This window comes from Pleurodeles waltl, chromosome 12, assembly GCF_031143425.1.
Source record: "Pleurodeles waltl isolate 20211129_DDA chromosome 12, aPleWal1.hap1.20221129, whole genome shotgun sequence".
NCBI lineage: Eukaryota > Metazoa > Chordata > Amphibia > Caudata > Salamandridae > Pleurodeles > Pleurodeles waltl.
The window spans coordinates 664,888,325-664,909,038 of record NC_090451.1 but is presented as its reverse complement, the minus strand read 5'-3'; the positions used below and the strand labels follow the sequence as shown (position 1 = coordinate 664,909,038).

At 43.0% G+C, this 20,714-nt stretch overlaps 1 protein-coding gene across 4 annotated transcripts in view; it reads left to right on the top strand.

Annotated features, from left to right (window-relative positions):
* Positions 1–20,714, top strand: part of GON4L (gon-4 like) — a 393,663-nt gene that overhangs the window by 236,892 nt on the left and 136,057 nt on the right. For all 4 annotated transcript variants that reach the window (XM_069218468.1, XM_069218469.1, XM_069218466.1 and 1 more), the window contains 4 exons: positions 3,467–3,665; positions 8,558–8,702; positions 11,102–11,252; positions 15,589–15,705. In XM_069218468.1, coding sequence (XP_069074569.1) covers positions 3,467–3,665; positions 8,558–8,702; positions 11,102–11,252; positions 15,589–15,705 — 612 coding nt within the window. The remainder of the gene's footprint in view (positions 1–3,466; positions 3,666–8,557; positions 8,703–11,101; positions 11,253–15,588; positions 15,706–20,714) is intronic.

Below are 20,714 nucleotides of genomic sequence, written 5' to 3'. Positions count from 1 at the left end.
TTTAGAAATCCTCCATCTTGCAGATGGAGGATTCCCCCAATAGGGATAGGAATGTGACCCCCTCCCCTTGGGAGGAGGCACAAAGAGGGTGTAGCCACCCTCAGGGCTAGTAGCCATTGGCTACTGCCCTCCCAGACCTAAACACACCCCTAAATTCTTTATTTAGGGGCTCCCCTGAACCTAGGAACTCAGATTCCTGCAACCTAAGAAGAAGAGGACTGCTAAGCTGAAAAACCCTGCAGAGAAGACGGAGACACCAACTGCTTTGGCCCCAGCTCTACCGGCCTGTCTCCCCCCTTCTAAAGACACTGCTCCAGCGACGCTCTCCTCAGGGACCAGCGACCTCTGAATCCTCAGAGGACTGCCCTGCTCTAGAAGGACCAAGAAATTCCAGAGGACAGCGGCTCTGTTCACCCAAGACTGCAATTTTGTTTCAAAAGGAGCAACTTTCAAACAACTGCATTTCCTGCCGGAAGCGTGGGACTTGCTACACTGCACCCGAAGCCCCGACTCGACTTGTGGAGAAACAACGCTTCAGGGAGGATCCCCCGGCGACTGCAAGACCGTGAGTAGCCAGAGTTGTCCCCCCTGACCCCCCACAGCGACACCTGCAGAGGGAATCCCGAGGCTCCCCCTGACCGCGTCTCCCTGTCTCCCAGATCACGACACCTGGTAAAGACTCTGCACCCGCAGCCCCCAGGACCTGAAGGATCGGAACTCCAGTGCAGGAGTGACCCCCAGGAGGCCCTCTCCCTTGCCCAGGTGGTGGCTACCCAGAGGAGCCCCCCCCCCCCCTCCTTGCCTGCCTGCATCGCTGAAGAGACCCCTTGGTCTCCCATTGAAACCTATTGAAAACCCGACGCGTGTTTGCACACTGCACCCGGCCACCCCCGTGCTGCTGATGGTGTACTTTCTGTGCTGACTTGTGTCCCCCCCGGTGCCCTACAAAACCCCCCTGGTCTGCCCTCCGAAGACGCGGGTACTTACCTGCTGGCAGACTGGAACCGGGGCACCCCTTCTCCATTGAAGCCTATGCGTTTTGGGCACCACTTTGACCTCTGCATCTGACCGGCCCTGAACTGCTGGTGTGGTAACTTTGGGGTTGCTCTGAACCCCCAACGGTGGGCTACCTTTGACCCAAACTTGAACCCCGTAGGTGGTTCACTTACCTGCAAAAACTAACTAACACTTACTCCCCCCAGGAACTGTTGAAAATTGCACTAAGTGTCTAGTTCTAAAATAGCTATATGTGATTTATGTGAAAAGTGTATATGCTATTTTGCTAATTCAAAGTTCCTAAAGTACCTACCGGCAATACCTTTGATTTAAAGTATTACATGTAAATCTTGAACCTGTGGTTCTTAAAATAAACTAAGAAAATATATTTTTCTATACAAAAAACCTATTGGCCTGGAATTGTCTCTGAGTGTGTGTTCCTCATTTATTGCCTGTGTGTGTACAACAAATGCTTAACACTACTCCTTTGATAAGCCTACTGCTCGACCACACTACCACAAAATAGAGCATTAGTATTATCTCTTTTTGCCACTATCCTACCTCTAAGGGGAACCCTTGGACTCTGTGCATACTATTCCTTACTTTGAAATAGTGCATACTGAGCCAACTTCCTACAGAGTGTAAAGGGGAGTGTAGTGTAGCAGCGAATGAGCTACTTAACCCTGGGGTCACTACATCCTCTATATGACCACTTCCTGTGGAAAGTGGGCATAACCCTGTCCCAGAGTTCCTAATTCTGCCATCACCAAGATGGCAGATTTCTAAAAGTTGTGTCCACATCAGGCAGTTCACCTTGGGGGTGAGACTGACCTGAGGGATGGAAACACATCCCTGAATACTTAATTTTCCACCTGGCCTGGTGCCAAATGGGCCCTGGGGCAGGTGCGTCGGCATCTCTCCTTTGAGCAAAGCCAAATCTGCACACAAAGGTCGATGGGCTTCTTTGAAGCCCCCTACCTTGGAATGCAGATTTGCAGGTCATCCTGTTGGGTAGGATGTGTAAACACCTCTCCCAGAGCAGGCTTTGTTCCTGACTGCCCGAGAGCAAAGGCTCTCACCCTTGGGGGTCAGAAGCAGGTCTGGTGGTTGAAGTCTGGCTAAAACTAGTCAGGCTGCACACTGGTAGTTGGGCAGTTTTCAGGGGGTATCTCTAAGGTGCCCTCTGAGTGCACGTATTAATAAATCCATCACTGGAATCATTGAGGGTTATTAGTACGAGATATTTGGTAACAAACATCCCTATTTTCATTGGTGCCATCGCGTAGCTGGGAAACTTGTATCGACCAGTGTCCAGCAAATGTACTTAGAATGGCTTCCCTGTTCACTCACTATGGGGGTTATTCCAACTTTGGAGGAGGTGTTAATCCGTCCCAAAAGTGACGGAAAAGTGACGGATTTACCACCAGCCGTATTACAAGTCCATTATATCCTATGGAACTCGTAATACGGCTGGTGGTATATCCGTCACTTTTGGGACGGATTAACACTCCTCCAAAGTTGGAATAACCCCCAAAGTCTAAGAAACAACAAACGCATAGCCTGGGCATATCTGATCTCGCATATATGTCTCTACATGTACTATAGTGTGCCCTGCTTTAGGGCTGTAAGGCCTGATTAAGGGGTGACTTAGATATCATGCATGCAGTGTTAGAGGGCATGGCATACAGGCTGTGTGCAATGTTTTGTTTTCACTTGCACCAAGACATGCAGCCTGCAATGACAGTCTGCCTGTGCTAGGTGAGGGGTCCCTGTGGGTGGCACAACACATGCCGCAGCCCATGGTGACCCTCTTTGGTACCCATGCTGTAGGTATCGGGGTACCTATTACTAGGGACTTACAGGGGGCCAAAGGTATTGTCAGTTGGTGAACAATTGCACAGTTTTAGGGAAAGAGAGCTGGCACTGGGGACCTGATTCGAAGGAACCCAGTGCACTTTTAGTCAAAATTGCATCAGTTACCAAGCTAAAAGTGGGGATTGCCTTGTCAAAAAGGGGCACTTTCCTGCAGTTGGATAGTTTAGTTTTTGAGCCCCCTGCATGTCCCTGGGTCAAAAGCGTTGGAGAAGGGTTCAATATCATTTCAGCCTTCACAAATAAATCATTATTTTGAGTGAGGGTGGGTGAGTCCCTTGCATTTCTGGCACCTTGTTGGGTTTGTTGAGGGTGAGGACAATGTAAAATCAGTAGAGCCTTCAGTGATCTTACCAAAGCCATGATTTCAAGTCCAATTAGTGCCACAAAATAGCCAGGGAAAACATTTGTCACTGACACGGAACATTACATTTGTGTTAACCATTTTTGTTTTCTGTTCCTTGGTGTACTAACATTGGTTAAGTCTTTGAATGACTTTGACACTTAACTTGCTCCCTGGTACAAACACATTGAGTTCTGCAATTGGAATGTTTGTGTTGCCTCATGCCACCAAATATGTTTTTTCCCTGTTCCCCAGATTGAGTTGTCATCCTTTGCTACAAACTCACTGCTTCTTAGGCGACCGTTCAACCCTGATTTCCAGACTGCGTTTCAGAGCTGCAATCTGAAAGACGCTTTGCAGCTTGTTTTGGATTTTCACACGGTGGTACCTCAAGATTGGAGTTCATGCACAGAACAGACTCGCAGCTTGACCAAAAATGGAACCCTAAAATGTGGTGAGTTAAAGATCAATCTGCACAGTATAGAAATAGCTTGTTATAGGTGGATACTCTTTTTCTAAACTTTTTGTTCACACTTATGAAACCTTTGTGCAGAGAACAGTTTTGCACAAGGCATGTGCATCAAGCATTGGGAATCTGCGCTCTGACCTGTGGGGTGGGGACTTGAACTATCAACACATATTTCACACTTCACCTCAGAGCAGTATTATGCTTCCAACCCTCTCCAAGCAATCAGTCAGATTAGTTAGGATAGCTGCCCATGATAAACATACTGTGAGGTCTTTTCTTAGCTGAGTTAGTCCATGGTTACTGGTCACCTTTGTTGATATTATATTATAGTTTACCCCTATTGTCCTATTGCCACAATTCTAATGCACGCTCAGTGGGTAACCAAGATACTCCTTTTGGGCACTTGACTCTCTGAGCATAGCAAGGATGAACAGTAGACAGTTACTGTAGGAGGTGGAAGACGTAAGAAACTGAGATTAAGAGTGATAAAATACATAACAATTAAAATCAATTACCATTCTTTACTTTAGAAATAGAAATAGGATTAGAAGGGGAAAGCCAAGATGTAGGAAACAGAGGAGCAAAACTATAGAGCTGTATCACTTCAAGACCGAAATGATCCATAATAGGAAGACAAACCAGTGAATATTCCATGGAGGATAATCTGAGGAGCAGAAAGAGTTCGACCCTGTGCTCCAAAGAAATGAAAAAAAAAATGGCAAAGTAAAAAACAAAAGCGAAATGCATGTCTCCTGAAGGGAGCGAAGCAGCACAAGATAGAGGAGGAGAAGCAGAGAGCAGAAAGAAAACCAAAACTCCAAGAAGTTCTCAAAAGAGGAGGAAACTGTAAAGCTATGTGTTGCCTGTGGGAATAGAACTGCGACTCCGAACACCGCAGAAGAAGGGAGGAAGCAACACAGAGAGATACAGTCAGAATAGGATGGTGACAGTCACAGCTGAGAGACTTCTAGAACTGAAGGTGCAGAGACCGGGCTCTGTTCAGCTCTGAGTGACCCGCAGTGTAGAAACGAGGCCTGCAAAAGGCGAGTGGTGATGACAGAGACAAAACCAGGCGACAAATTTGCAAGTAGAGTAAAACGAGCTGAGTTGCCAATGAAGCACTTGCTACTTGGGCCTCTGCCATCAAAATTAGACATATAGGCAGAGCCACTGGAATTATGCTGCAGAAGAGGGCCAAATTATGCAGCAGGGTTGAATAAATTATGCAGCAATAAAAGGCAAATCACGCAGCACATTTTGTAATAGTATTACTTCATTATTTTGTCATTTTTTACACCTGGTAACACTGTGTGGACATTAGTTGTGCATCCTGGCAGTACCAATTTAATACCCAAATAAAGCAATAAGAAAAAGAAAGGTGACCAGTCCAGCTTTGCAAAGTGCCTTCCAATGTGCGGCAACATGTGTTGCTTCCTTTTTAGTAACATTTGAACCATTTGAGCTAGAAACTGTTGTCTTAGGTAAAATCTGCAGATTATGTGGCAGATTTGTAAATATGTAGATATGTGTAAATGGCTGCAGACAATATTAAATAATCTGGGGCGAGCTATTTACCAGCAAGTCACTCAACACGAATAGTGGATTTTAACTCATGAAGCTCACAGTCAAACATTTAATGTAAGGAGAAAAGGACTGGTAAGTAAGCAGTTCAGTTGAAAATAAGATAAACACACAAAAACAGAAGGTTAACTCATTTTAGGGTTTGAGGTATGATCTCACTGTTTTATCACTAACCTCTATATTTCTGGTAGCATTGTGTAACTGTCAGTGCTATTTTATGGGGTTTGGCTCAAGTCCACTCGGGATCTTTGGAGGCACAGTAGTATTTGATGTGGCAGCAAAACTCTTGCAAAGGGGTTCTAAAGATGGGCAAGAGGTATAGATGCAGACTCTGAACCCATCTGAGGTCCAGAGCTAAGGCTTTGGTCAGAACAAAACATTCCACTACCAAAAATGTATTTGCCAAAAAAACATCTCCCCAAACAAGTAGGAACCCCCACTAAAAACAAGACTTTGATGCGATGGGATTGTCTCTGGTGGTGTACTAATGGCCTGTCTGGTTACAGGCATCTAGTTTGTGCCGTACTACTCATTAGGAGAGTTTCTGGGTGCATTTTGTCATGGCTTGCATGTTAAAATGCAGGGTTGGTGCACCCATAATACTAGGGACATCATAAGAGTCACTAGTGCAGCTTAGTCTTGTTCTTTTAAGATTAGGTATTAACGTCTATTTTTGCTAGACATATCTGGGAACTGTAAAGACGAGAAAGATGGTTAAAATGGTTCTGGAACTAGGATGACTCGACAGCCAGCAGAGCTAGACTCCATTCTGGAGGTGTGAAGACTAGCTCCTTTGTGGTTTCTCTAGGGCTGATGAAGGTAAGCATATAGGCACCCTGTCTGCATTGGATGCTTACAGCTTGTAGTCGCTGCTCGCAACAGGAGGAGTTGCTGCATCTCCAACATTCTGATGATGCTTTCAGTAATGTCCTCCTCCAGGCCAGTTGTACAGCAGGCACTTCTTTCTGCTGGGCTCTCTTTCTCCTGGCAGGTATAATCCAGCACTTGTGCATGCAGGTAACTCCCTTCTCCACAGGTCACGGCAGAAGTGTGATCTCTCTGTTTCAAGACCTGTTTGGAAGACTGGCAGCATTTCAGGAGGGATTCTATCTCTCGTCTTTTGTGTTCTCTCCTATACTGGTGTTCAGGCCGCTTTGTTGCCTAGATAACAAAGAACAAAATGGAGTAGTGGCACAAGGATTTAGAGCTTAAACCACTGGTGGAAAATGCGACTGGAAGCCAGTGCCATCCAGATGGCCAGCCACACTCGGGTTTGCAGAATTTTCAGATCTTGTGAGGTGCATCATGTCCGTATTTCCAGCCAGATTTTGACAGCATTCTGCTGCAGGCATTCTGCTTGTTCTAGGTCATCACTTGCAGTAGCACCTTCCTAATGTGACCCTGACTTCAGGCAAAATAATCTGTTGTAGTAGAACACCATTTTCTATAAATTTTTCTTCATTCTGCACATCCCCCCCCCCCCCACCCCCCCCCCCCATCTGCCCCCCATCCCTCTGATGAAATCCACATACCCTGATTGTGGCCTTCTGTTTGGAGCCTGAAACTTGTTGACTCCGTTGTGAGAGAAATGGTCAACACCATTGCTAGCCGACAAATGTTTTTAACCTTAGCGCAGGAGACATTCATTTGGTCTACCTTTTGGGATTTTAACAGGTTTTTGTTCCTATCATTTGTGTTTTGACTTTAATAATTGCAGGTACAAGGTGAGCACTACATTTTCAAGGATAAAGGCGGTCATTCTGACCCTGGCGGTTGAAAACCGCCAGGGCAGAGTGCCGCGGAAGCACCGCCAACAGGCTGGCGGTGCTTCATGGGCAATTCTGACCGCGGCGGTAAAGCTGCGGTCAGAAAAGGGCAACCGGCTGTTTCCCGCCGGTTTACCCCTGCCCCAAAGAATCCTCCATGGCGGCGCTGCTCGCAGCACCGGCATGGGGATTCCGACCCCCCCTTCCCGCCATCCTGGTCCAGGCGGTAAAAACCGCCAGGAACAGGATGGCGGGAACGGGGCCTGTGAGGGGGCCCCTGCAATGCCCATGCCTGTGGCATGGGCAGTGCAGGGGCCCCCAGGGGCCCCATAATGATTTTCAGTGTCTGCCTAGCAGACACTGAAAATCGCGACGGGTGCCACTGCACCTGTCGCACACCAGCAACTCCGGAGCCGGCTTCATCGTTGCTGGGGCTTTCCCGCTGGGTGGGCGGCCCTTTGGGGGTCGCCCGCCCGCCCAGCGGGAAAGTCAGAATGACCGCCGCGGTCATTTGACCGCGGTGCGGTCTTCTGGCGGTCTCCGCCCGGCGGGCGGTGCCTGCCGCCCGCCGGGGTCGGAATGACCCCCAAAGTCTCTAAAAGATCTATTTTCTAATTGTCCATCCAAGCATTGCAAAATTTACAGCTGGGTGAGAGACAGGCACATGGATGAAGCTCTTCAATTCAGTAGATGTGGGTCTTGTATTCTGAGAGAAGAAATGTCAGATGGGGTAATTCACGCTGTCACCTGTTCTATGTTTTCCTATATGTATTTAACATTTTTGTGAATATCTGCGGACAGAGGGCACCTTCAGGCAAGTCCAGGCATTCCATGGATTGACAAGTATTAGCATTAGAATGAAGCTTGCATCCTTTGACATTTCCATGTGAGAGTGCCACAACAAAGAAAATGGGTGATAGCCTAGATGAACCTAGGGAAGGGGAAGCTACACTGGACAAAGAGAATAGCTGGAAACCTCTCCCACCCCACACGTTTGGTCGTTCATGAAGGGGACAAGATGGATGAAAATGAAGAGAACACAAACAAGGCCACCATTTTGTGCAGCAGATACAACTGGCCTTCCAGTGGACTCCACCATTCACCTGTCTACCCATAAACCACACATGTTGCACAGAACATTTACCCTTCATACATGTCCCAGAATTGATAGCAGTGAACCCCAGATATGAGGACTGGGCTTATTTTACATAGGGAAAGCTGTTGCCTGTATGCCTGTAGAAATATATTCAAAAAGTCCTGTCACTGGATTATATTTTACCTTATTTGCCCTGTCGTAAGTGCTCTCATTGCTTTATCTTTAACTTATAGTCCATTCTATTCCATTTATCACTCGCTTACTATACATTTCATCTTGTCTTTTTACTCGTTTTAACCCTCTCTTGCACTCACACCTCTTGCCCTGTATTTTGTGTTTGGATATGTGTGGAAGATTATCAATTTTTTGTTTCTGTTTGATATTCTGCTTTCTGTGATGTACTGCTTATTGTATTTACACGCCTTCCTTTGTAGTCAACGATGTTGTCTGCCTTCCGAAGCAGTTGGCCTGGATGATGGCAACTAGAAAGTTGTTCATGTATCCTGAGTTGCTCCCCATCTGCTCCATGAGGACACAGAAGCCAAACGACAAACCTGTGTACACCAAGGCAGAGGACAAGTAGGTGTTCGGAGTAAGGGAATAAAAAGCAACAACCCTTTGCTAAAGCAGAGTATGATTGTGTGTTCATTGTATGGAGTTGAATATCAAAAGCACAGATTGGGTTGGGACAAGAGGATACGTTGTCATGTCCTCGTTGACTCACTCTCTTAACAGATGTTGGTTCACCTAGGAGTTTTTGGTCTGTGGTCCACAGCCAGGTCGAAAGTACATGCTTTCCATAATGCAGAGCCTAAAGGCTCATTGTTGTAGACATTTCATATTTAAATGTCTGCAGTCAAGCAGTTGCGCAGAGTATGCAGCCTTATAATCTTGGGGCCCTGACATTCATCCTCTAGTAATGGCATTTGCCTTCAGATGGCCAATGTAATCTTCAAGTAAGGAGTCTGAATATGTGCGATTCTGGACATAACGTTAGGCTATGTAGTCAGCCTTTGTTGGTTTAAGAGTGCTGCTTCCTCCTCGTGGGGCCACTTCTCCTTGCCTGTTCCTGCTTCACACCACTGTAACTCCCCTTGGTGCTGTTTCCTCTGCTTCCTCCAGGTAATCCATTCCTCTGCCCCTTTCTCCCGCTCTGCATCTCTTCTGCTTTCTTGGCACTGCACCCTTTACCTAGTCCTTCTCCTTTTTACCTTGTCATGGTATTTCACTCTTCTGCTTCCTCCAGGTGCTCTGCCTGTTCTTGGTGTCTGCCTGTTTCTTGCCCTGTACTTCAATGTTCTGCACGTTTTCCTTCATTCTCTGTAATAAAGGAATCTTCCCACATGTTTTCTCTTTTTTTTTTTTTTTTTTCTTTTGCCTCTTCCTTAAACTATCCACACCCCTCCACTTTTTTTCGGAGTTTTCCTTCCTTCACTTACTGATCTTTATATAGTACGCTACTTCTTGTGCAGCCTCCTTGTCGTCCAGGGTAGCTTTTACTATCTTTCCACATGATTCATTTTCTTTCTACCCCTTACTTGTGCCTTTCCTTCTTTTGTTATCTTTTTTTTTTTTTTTAAACCTTCTCACAGTTCTCTGTTTTGGTGCATTGTCAGGATCCTCCTTTCCGTGCCTTTTCCTGGTCCTCCTTTTTGAAGCCCTGTCACTTTTTTCCCTTCTGCCTCTTTTTACTTCTTTGCTTCCCTTTTCTCCACCTTTTTCTCTTTTCTGCCTCTGATCCCCTCTCTCATCCCTCTTACTCCTTTTGTCTCCCTATACACCATTTTTTCTCCCTTTGCCTCCTCTTTTCCCATCTGCCACCTATCTACAACGGACCTCTTTCTGTCGCTACCCTCCACTTCAGGCTCCTACTCTGTCAATTTCTCCACCTCTTCTGGCTTATTCTCCACCTCTTTTGGCTTATTCTCCACCACCAATGGCTCATTTGCCCCTGCTTCTGGTGCCTCCTGCCCCTTTCCTGCTTCTTCTGCAACCCTCTGGCTCAATCTTCCACCCTTTTGCCCCTCTCTGGCTTTTTGTGCCCCTTTTCTGGCTATTTCTGCCCCCCAACACTTTTGACCCACTGAGGCTGTCTCCGCCCTTCTCCTCTCTTTCCGATCCTCCAGCTGCATTTGCCCCCTTGATTTTTCTACTATCCTCTGTTGCTATTCCTTCTGCTGACGTCTCTTGCTTTTTCTGCCACCCCCTCTTCGTTCTGCTGTGCACTCCAAGTTGCTCATTCACCTCTTCCCTTGCTACTCCTGCAGACTTCCTCCTTTATTCTGCCGTCTCTTGTTGCTAGTTTCTACTACAATCCCTGTGAATTTTTTTTTTCTTCTGCCCGATAAAGTCCTGCTGAGCATTCCATGCTGCTCATGCTGATTCCACTGCGGAATTCCCAGTTCCTTTGTTTCTTTTCCTTGTGTTAAATTCCTTATCTCAACCCTCATTGTATTGTTTGTTTTTGCACACACATTCTTCTGTCTCCTGCCCTGCTTTGTGTGTCAACGACTTTCACTCCAATCACATTGCTCTTTGTAAAGCATTTGGTACTGCTTTTCATGAAGTTCCTGCTCTGTATCTCTGACCATCTGTCAACCTATTTGCATCAAAAACCTCCCTCAGAAACCACCTACAGTGCTTGCCATTTTTATTTATATACTGTATTTTTACATGTATTTTCCTAGCAAGTGGTGCTATTGTAGTTCTTTATATAGACAATATTTAGAAAGATCCTGTTCGGATATTGTGAACTTATTAACATGCTTCTTATGTTTCAGTTCTCTTTTGGTTAATTTACTGTCCTCGGTTCATGTTGTGGGTTTAATTTGTTGCCTCTCTTCCTTTAGTTTATCAATATTGAGATTATCACTCCTTTTCTGATTTTGTGGTTGGTTTCTTAAATGATTTATTTTTCTCTCTCTCTCTCTCTGAGGAAATCACACTTGTTCTGACTAAGTATTTTTGTTTTTTAACAGTTTATTGGCTCTGGGCCTGAAGCACTTTGAAGGGACTGAGATGCCCAAATCGTTGATTAGCAAGTACCTTGTTGTCACAAAGACGCCCCAGCAAGTCAGCGTGAGAATAAAAAACCTCAGCTACAACAGGGTTCCTGATAACATCATCAGGGTGAGTTTGGGATGGGAGGCAAGGATGAATACTACTCTGCAGGATCAGACTGTCTTGAATTTTATGGGGACTTCAAAACTTGGTTCCAGAGTGTGGATGGTGAAGATTGGAAAGCCTTGTATGCCTTAAGATCGGTTTTCCAGGCTTCCTTACCATTTACACAGTCTCTGGCAGTTTCCTCTGTCATTTCTGTTTTCACTTGTGAGGAATACTTATTCGCACTATGAGGCAGTTTGCCTTGCAGGCCTAAAATGAGGAAAGGTTTGGCAGTAGTCTTACATGATTTCACTTAGAAATTAGAACTTGGTGATGTTGCAGATCCTTCTGATAAGAATCCTCAGAGTTACCGGTCTGATTTTTGCCTCCAGGAAAGTTCTATCTGCTGTCCAGTCACTACACTTGTCTGCCCACTGTGGCACTGCAGGTGCTACTTAGTGCCTGTCCTGTGCTATTTATATTGTCACATATTTTTGCCGCCATAGAAGATGCATGCTCTAAATATATGTTGTCGTTGTGCAGGATACTCAACGGCAGAGCAAATGAAAAAAGTAGCTTTGCCCAGATATCTACACAAATCGGATTCTTGAGATAGCATGTGCTTCTCTGAGGATTTTCTAATAGTTAGTGATAGACATAAGAGTGGAAAAAGCAAGTCTTCCCACTCTTGGTGAAATTCATCAGAGCCCTTACGATTCCCATTGATGAAATGGTCGTAAGAATTAGGCCTCTCTTAAGTGTGATTTGTATATTCCTTGTGCTAGCATTGGAGGGGGGGGAACGACATGTTCCCACACTGTCTCAATCAAATAACCAACCCCTTAGTGGAAGTAGTTAGACCGAAGAGTGCTCAACGCAGCAAGGTATAAGATCCATTGCATATGTGCTTTGCCGCAGTTCAAGCCTGTTCATAGGTTATCGGTTTTCAAAATGTGGCTTCTCTTTTTTCCAGAATTCCTTGCACAGACAGCTTTTTTGAGTCACTGTATTTCATCATCCATGCTTCATCCAGGTACCAACATCTTTATGACAGTAGAGCCTGTAAGCACAATTTTGTGTTGTAAGTTTACAACATCCCTGTGGATCTCACTAATAAAACATTTGAGCCTTGGAACCAAAAATTCTCGAGCAGAGTTTTGCTGTTTAAACGGAAGTAAAATGGGCTACTACTTGGTAGTACCCTTTTATTGTATTTATTCAAAATATGAACATTTCTCATCAGCAAAAAATATATAATGCAATTAAAATGAACAAATAGAGTCATTGTTTACATTAACCAAAAATGCAATTACTGATTCCTGTAGTAAGTAATGCATCAAAAATGTACTAAAGTACGTAATTTAAAGAAAAATGACATAGCCAAGTACATACATTTTATTGTACATCCACTTATGCATTTTTTCCATTCTATGAAAGACTCCCTACCTGCAGAATCTGTTGTAATACAGCCTAGCTCTTAAATGATTGGATGTGTGTATTTCTAAGTTTTACTAATGCAGGGACAAACAGAAAATATACGTTTTTTATTCTGTCTAAAAATTGATGTAATCTCTACCAAGTTTACAGTTTCTGCACATCCACACCATGCAGCTGCAAAAAACATTGAAATAGAAAGAAGTCTAAACTAAAGACGTTAGTGGTGTTCAAAGAAGCCTGTCCTTTAAAATAGTAGAAGTCCAAAAAGTATGTTATATTGTGTATCAAAGTACATTCATTTAGATCACGAGTAGTGGGTGATTATACATCCTGATATTAATAGCAGAGACAGCTCCCTCAACAGTTGCAGTTAGAGGTCTAGTTTGTAACTTTACACTCCCCTTCCCATCTTGGCTATGATTGCTTGTCGTCCCAGCAGTTTTCCCATCCATTATCCCTCATACGGATTATACTTTGTCCCATTTATGCAAAGTAATAGTAAAGCCTGATATATTTCCCAAGGTTTGGGCTTTAATGAAAAATCATTGGTAACCCTTGTTTTGAATTTTACATAAAGTTTTTTTTTTTTTTTTTTCATTCCTGGCCATTTACATTTAGTATATGGTGTTTACTTCTACTGAAAGACAAACCCTTCAGGTCTAATCCTTGAACTTCCATGGCAGTTATGTAGGCATGTGATATTCTGTCTGGAACTCTCAAGTTTGTCACCTGTCTACATACAGACCTTGAATTCTAATCTTTACCTCTGGACCACTTTGTGTGATCCTTGACAAAACAAATTTCTCCCTGTCTGCTACAAATTTTTGATATAATGATATTGACCAAAGTGAAAATTGTGTGCCCATGCTGCGCTTTTATTTATTTAAAAAAAAAAAAAAGAAAATAAAGAGCTGCTACTTTTTATAACTCTGACACATGGTCCTCCTTTAAGGTGCCTCTATCGCTGAACAGACACTGGTTAAGCATTGGAATGAATTGATTCAACCCAGGCAAAAGGGGTACAGAACAGCCCTCTACCTAAGTATGCATACAAGCTGTAACATAGACCGAGAATATTTTTTGTAGGAAGCAGGCTCTTTATATGATATATCAAAATAAGATAAATTGTTCAAAGGATCCAGGAGTTTCCTTATCATTGGACAGGGGCTTGCTCTCGCAATCCCAAGGTGCTCCTTTAGGGGACAGTGTGGTCGAGCAGCCCGAGGCATATCAGAGAGGAGTGTTGGACATATGCAAAAACACGCAGTCAATAAATGAGACAGACGACTCAATGAAATCTACACCAGTTTACTAAAATAAGTGTTTTTATATATATTTAGGCACCAGAATCAATACGATCAGGTAAGTACGTTTTGCAAGAAAAATACTTTCAGGTTTCAAAAGCTGACATTTAGTGCATTTTTCAGACACAGCAATGTTATCCTATGGAGGAAGAACAAGTCTTGCTTACAGGTACAGTACGACGACTTACGGGACCAGTCTCCTGGCCTTAAGGTGAGCATGGGGCAAAGGTCGAGGCCTCACCGACAGGTCACAGCAGGCGGCATGGCAGCGGCTGGATGCAGAGGTGTAGTACGGCCTTGAGTGCCTAATTTAGTCAACAAATACCCTCTAAAATTTTATGTGCAGCATTAGTTCAAAGCTTTTCCACCATTGTGGATAGGTTTTTTTAAATTGTGGTATTTTAAACATTGAAGTAAATGTGAAGTTGTAAGGCAGACTTCACTTTCAGGATTGATCATTGTTATGCTACAATAATGTACAACAATCTTGTTCACTATTGTGATGTAATAGAGCGGATAACATAATTTTGTAAAGCCTCTTCAGGATAGTAACTGGGACCTGGATCCATAAAGAACATATACAATTATACACTGATAACCAAGGGATTGTTGGTGACAGTGAATGTACAACGTTTGTCTATGGTGTTACTCCGGAAAACAGAGGTGAAAAGCCATCCCCCTTATTGACAGTTCTCCAGTTTTAATTTTACCTTATGTAGGATCCCTCCATTTTCTCTCCCACTGCCGTCACCTGCTGTAGAGGAGTCACAGTGGAGCCATATTTGACTTGGCCAAATCAGTGCACCTCCCTGTCCCCTAATAAACATGGCAGCCTGGCACCCACCTCCACCAGTCTCTCCCCATCTCTCCCCATCTCTCCCTTCTACCACAAAATGTTGAACTTCTACCTATGTCTGTTTAGCATTGCTGCAGAATAAAAGAAACTTATGCTGTCGCCCGCCAACACCTCTCTCTGCAGTTCTTCACCATGCTCAAATATATTTTAAAAAACAAGGATTCTGACACACACCTCCCTCCTTCACATTTAATCTCCCTCATTGTGCGAGGTGCTTGTCACCATGGGTGTTTATTTTCCTGTGAGGACGAGACTGTAGAAATCTGCACTAACAGGCAGACCCCACAACAATAGATAACAATCTTTGCTTCCTTCTATTGTTATAGTACTCAATAATCTGATTTTGATCAGGTTATTAACAGTAGTGTAGTCCAGTGGACACTAAACACAAGGGATAAAATTGTAAATGGGAAAATGTATTTCACGTAGGCATTGTGAATGACATGAGACAGAACATTTTAGATAAAGTTTATTAAGATTAAGAAATTATGCTACAGGATGTTTTGTGTTTTCATTTCTATACTTGACTTTAACATGTGACACATTTTTAAATACTTGCTACGCACTTAGGATAAAGCGGAAAATAAATAAATTGAACAAAATGAGCACATTTGCAGGCATCAACAAGACGGGCAGCAATATTGCTGTTGCAGTCTTTAAGAAATTAATGAATACCTAGTGTTGTCTTTGTTTATTATTTGTATCTTCAAAAACAAAAAAATTTGAATAAAAATAAATCATTGACGAAATCTCTTCCATGCAGTATTACAAGAAAACCAAGCGGCTGCCAGTGCTTTTCAGGTGTTGTGAAGACGTGGACCCTGCTGATGCCAAGCCTCCAGTGGAGCGAGAAGAACACCGTTTGCCCTTCTGGCTAAAGGTAGCTGCTTGTACGAGGTTACATATGCCTTTCCTCTCATATGGATTTAAAGGCATTTTAGGTGGTAATTTAAATATTTCACATTCGTGTGTGTTTTTCTAAATACTGTCTTAGAGCTTTTATTTAACGTCGGCTTCTGTGTCTGTTCTTTCTTCATATCTTCTGTGTTCAGGCCCACAACAGCTGACATGCTGTATACAAAGTAGTATCTGAACAGAGCAATAAAAGATAACATTTTTGCACTCTACTTTTTGAACTAATTTGAAAAGCATTGATACAGGCCCTCCTCCCTTGGAACACCCAATAAATTTGTCGGGTTGTGTGTACAAGTCTGGGGAACGATTTCCATTTTCTATTTTATAGCAACAAATTGAAATTCCAGTCGTTGGAATTACTTCTTCGTTGGATCCTGTAACCTTAGCATTTCCATGATTAGTGGATCTCAAGCAGAAAGGCATTTGTCCTTCAATATGGTAGTTATTAACTTAATGTACATGGATCTGTACCACCCACCTGACCTTCCTTAGGCCCAACCACTTTACTAGCAAAAGTACTGAACTGAGCATTAAAGGGCATGTTCTTCTAGCCAGCACACAGAGGATCAAACTCTATTTAGTGGTGCCCAGCTTACGCCAACAGTCAAATCTAAGAGTCCAAACACTCTAAAAAGCATTGACATTTTTAACTGAAGTTTCTCTCAACCTTCTCCTTTGGGTAATATGGCGTTAATTAGGGATGTGTGTAGCTGATACCTTGATGTTTAGGGTGACCCATTTTCTGAGTTGCATATTTTTTTCTTTTCATGTACAGAAGGGTTTATAGCTCATGTTGCATTCTTTCTGCTTGTCATGCCCGGTGAACCTCTTTCTAGTGTGCCTTTTCAGTGCATGAGTGGCAGTTTTATCAACCTAAGAGGCATGAACGGGAACTCTTTCTGAGCCTGACTTGTAGACTTGTTTTGCCCCATTATACTGGGGCAGTGTGCCAAGTTGGGGTGTTTATAAGTAGTTTGCATATTTTGTTAGTGGGTTCCTGGACCGTGCTACTGAGCACATTTGTTAGATGGCACATGAATCCTATATGTAAGATTGATAGATCATTCTCTGGGACTAAGTATTTGATTTCCTCCTGCCTATTCGAGTCACCAACTACAAGAGACCACTTTGTATAAATCTGGGGAACAGTATTGTTATTGAAGCAGACAGACAATGTGAGAGGGTCATGGTCAGTTTTCTCAGCTAATTAGATCTTGGAACGCCACAACTTGTGTTTGCATGTAGATTTCTGCTAATGTAAAATGGGTAGCAGAGGGCTTGTCTTGACGCTCAGATATCAGTCGAGCAGCGTGTCAAAACCAGCCTTTGCATAGAGCCACCTAAGGGTATACACTTAGATATTTACTATCATTATTTATTAAATATATTTGCATTGCATATACCTAGCTACATATGTAACCGTGATTGACAGATCACAGTACAGGAAATTCAGCCTGCATGTGTTGCACAAACAGCAATATGTAGTGGAAAAACAGAACTATTTAGCCTATTAGAGGAATTATAAAAAGGTAAGCCTTTAAATATTTTTTGATGGAGCAGGTTAGGATTTAGTCCCATGTGATCCAGCAGACTATGCTATAGTGCTGACATTTGACAAAAGAATGACAGGTTGAGTGTTTTGGTCTTTGATTATTTTTTCTTTTTTTGTGCGGAGGTAGCAATTTCTAAGTGGTTTGAATTTGCCTGTTGTATTCCTCGCCTCCTTGACCCGCCAAGGTTCGTAGTTCCTGCTTCGGGTGGGTGGGTGATTTATGGTGAAGTGCTTGTGTGTAGTACAAGGCATCCTAAAGGTAAATCTGGGTTCAAGGAGAAGCAAATGAGCTTAATTTAGAAGTTCTGATTGTGTTTAGTTTCTTTTCTCCTGTGGCAAGTTTAGCTGCTACATGTGGAATGGCTTTGAGAGGGTGTATATAGATGTTGGTAGGCCAGCCGGCTTTGCATTGCTGTTTTCTGGGTTAAAAAAGCACCATTGTTTGAACCATCTGTCCTGAAACTGTGTGGAGGGAAAGGGAGGGAAGAGCGTAGAATTGAGCTGAGTCGAGTTTAAAAATGTGAGGGATCACAATTAAGTTCTGATCAGTGATGAAGCCAGTGAGTGATGAGTGAGGGTCAGATTGCATTTTGGGTGGTATTTGCAGCCATTTTGTTTCTGACGGAGGTCACTGGAGTGTGTGACGATGAAATCAATCTTTGTTGGCTTCAATCTGATAAAGGAGGAGGAGGTCACCCAGTTAATTTTTTCAAGAATGTCTTTTAGGGTTGAGCTGTTTTAGGTCTTTAGTTGTGCATCAACAGGTAGAGTGCAGATATCCTTATAAATAGAATGGTAGCTTCTAGTTCCCTTTAGGGATAGACTAAATGTAAAGAGATAATTGAATCTTGTGGCAGTTTAGGGGAAGAGTTTCAGATCTGTGGAGCTCCATTATGAAAACTGGTTCCTGAATTAGGAATCGAAGCAAACCAGCTTAATAGTTTTCTTGTATCCGCATCTTGGACGGGAGCGTTCTCAACATGGTGCTGTGATCAGTTTCGTTGAATCCTACTCACAAGGATGATTATACAAGTAGCTGCCCCCCTCTTTTCATCCAGAATCAAGAGTTTGCAGAATATAGTCAAGCTCTTCAGGTGTTGTCATTTGCATTCTAAGATTGGGATGGAATTTGGACTGAAAGGCTTTAAGGGTTTTGTTGTTGACATGAGGGTCAGACGTTTAGTAGAGTTTGCCCTGATATTGGTTCCTTGTACGTACGAAGTGCTTTTATATATGTAGCATCTTAATAAATGTGAAGCACCTTTTAACAATATACATCTGTGAAATGTACTCCAATTACCTTCATCCATATTCATAAGGCACTGCTCATAGCATTTGTCATTGTTTGTACTGACAAAATAACCTGAAACATTTATATGTTTATTTCTATGTCCCCATACTAATTGGCTCTGAAATCATACTTAAATTTTAGCAACAGTTTCCAAAGAACTGTGAAGACGTATACTATGTCTCTGGATTGGGATGTGACTTTGATTGTTTGTTTCAGCCTTTTCTTTCCCAAAGTGGTAGGTCTTTCAGCCACTTATTCATTGGTGGTCTATCGTCCATTCCATGGCGTTCTTTCTCTTGGCTAAGAGGAGGGACAGTGTCATAAAATGTTCTCTGTAGTTTGCATAGCTTAGCTACATCGTCAAACAGTGTAACAAATGGAGAGATCAGAACCTCATATTCCCGTATCCGATTGCGAGTAACAAAAACTATCCCCTGTAAATTAGCATGTGTATGTACTTTGCAGGATCTAACTTATGTAGAGGAAAGTGGTGCAGTGCTATTGATTTAGAAAATTAAACTATAAAAAATGTGTCTATTGTTTAAGGATACCATTTTGATATGTCTTCAGTAATAAGTCCATGTTATGTTTTGGAATGTCTCTACTCACACTCTCCCCTCATTGCTTAGTACCAACGCTGTTACTTCCTCTCGTTAATCATTGTGGTGTAGATATGGAATAGTTATCTGCGGTTGTCATTTGGTTTGGATTATCTGCACTAGTGGACGGAGTGCTAGAGGTTCTTCAGCAATGGAATGCATATAGGTTGGAATATATGCATAAGGCAAGTATCTAAAACATCTGTGGGAAGGAGAGATTTCTCCTTAAGTTGCTTGGGTGTTAAGACATTGTTGTCATATTACAATATGCCCAGTTTTAAGCATGCCATCTTTTTTCAGCACTCTTCGTGCCATCATCATATTTGTCGAGGATATATTTAGATGATCTGGTAGTAGAATGCTGGCGGAGTAAGTTGTACCTGCCTGGCCAGTGATGCTAATGCATGCTGTACATCACTGTTGGACCTACAGGACTGATGTGTCTGGGATTGGTGAAGTTTTAAGATTAAGCATGGGCAATGCTCCAGGCGCTTGTAGTTCTTGATCTGCTATCAATTGTGACATGTGTGGTGTTGGATGATACCAGTAAGATGCCAATCGTATTTGGGCAACAAAGAAATACAGTTCAGAATCAAGGTAGCCAAAGCCCTCCCTTATGATATGGGTGACATTACTGTTGTCCATCTGATTAAGGGCTGTGCTCCCACTCAGATTAGCCTAGGCACTAAGGCTGCAATAATTGTTTTAGTATGGGGCATTTGGATTTTCATGGATAAGTACAATAATCTAGGCATCAGTGTAATTGTTATCAGAGTGATGCGTCCTGCCAACATCTGGGGCAGCTTGATCCAGCTCTCTATTGTTTTTGGCTGTCATGACAGAGATCACAGGTCCATAGTTAAATATCACCTGTCTGTTGTCCATGATAACAATTGTCTGTTTTCTTTTTACCCTAATGCTTAAATATTGAATTAAGTCCAGGCACCATTGCAGAGCATATTCTGCATAAAACTGACTCAAAGCTTTTGAAAGCGGAAACCCATATTATATGATCCTTTCAGGTGCCCAAAGCACAAACGTCTCTCTGATATAGGTTTAGTGTTTTCTTCCGGATGATTGATAAACAGCATTACATTGTCAGTATACATTGATATCAGTATGTAAGAATAAAAAGTGAGGCTTTGGTGCATATGTTATGTTAAAAAAGACTTCTAAAGCGCACAGCTCCCTCAAGAAGGGGCTTCCCAGCGCTAATCACTGAGATGACAAACATGGCAGAAAAAGGCCAAGCACTGAGGAGAACAACAAATGCATCCTAGGCTGACAACAGTCAGGTCTTTAACTGCTTCCGGAAACTCGGATGATTCTGGATCTATCTTAAAAAAGAGGAGACTGGGCAGCCTGGGCATGCTTCTTTGCTCATCAGAAAGTAGGCAGTTAGATAATGATTAATTCGAAACTGGTTTGTTGAGCCTGTGCGCAAGAGGTCTGAGTTTGGTTATACAGAAACCCAGTCATGCCTTTCCTGCTCTGTCTTCAGAAAATGTCATTTCACTTGCTTCAATCAAGTG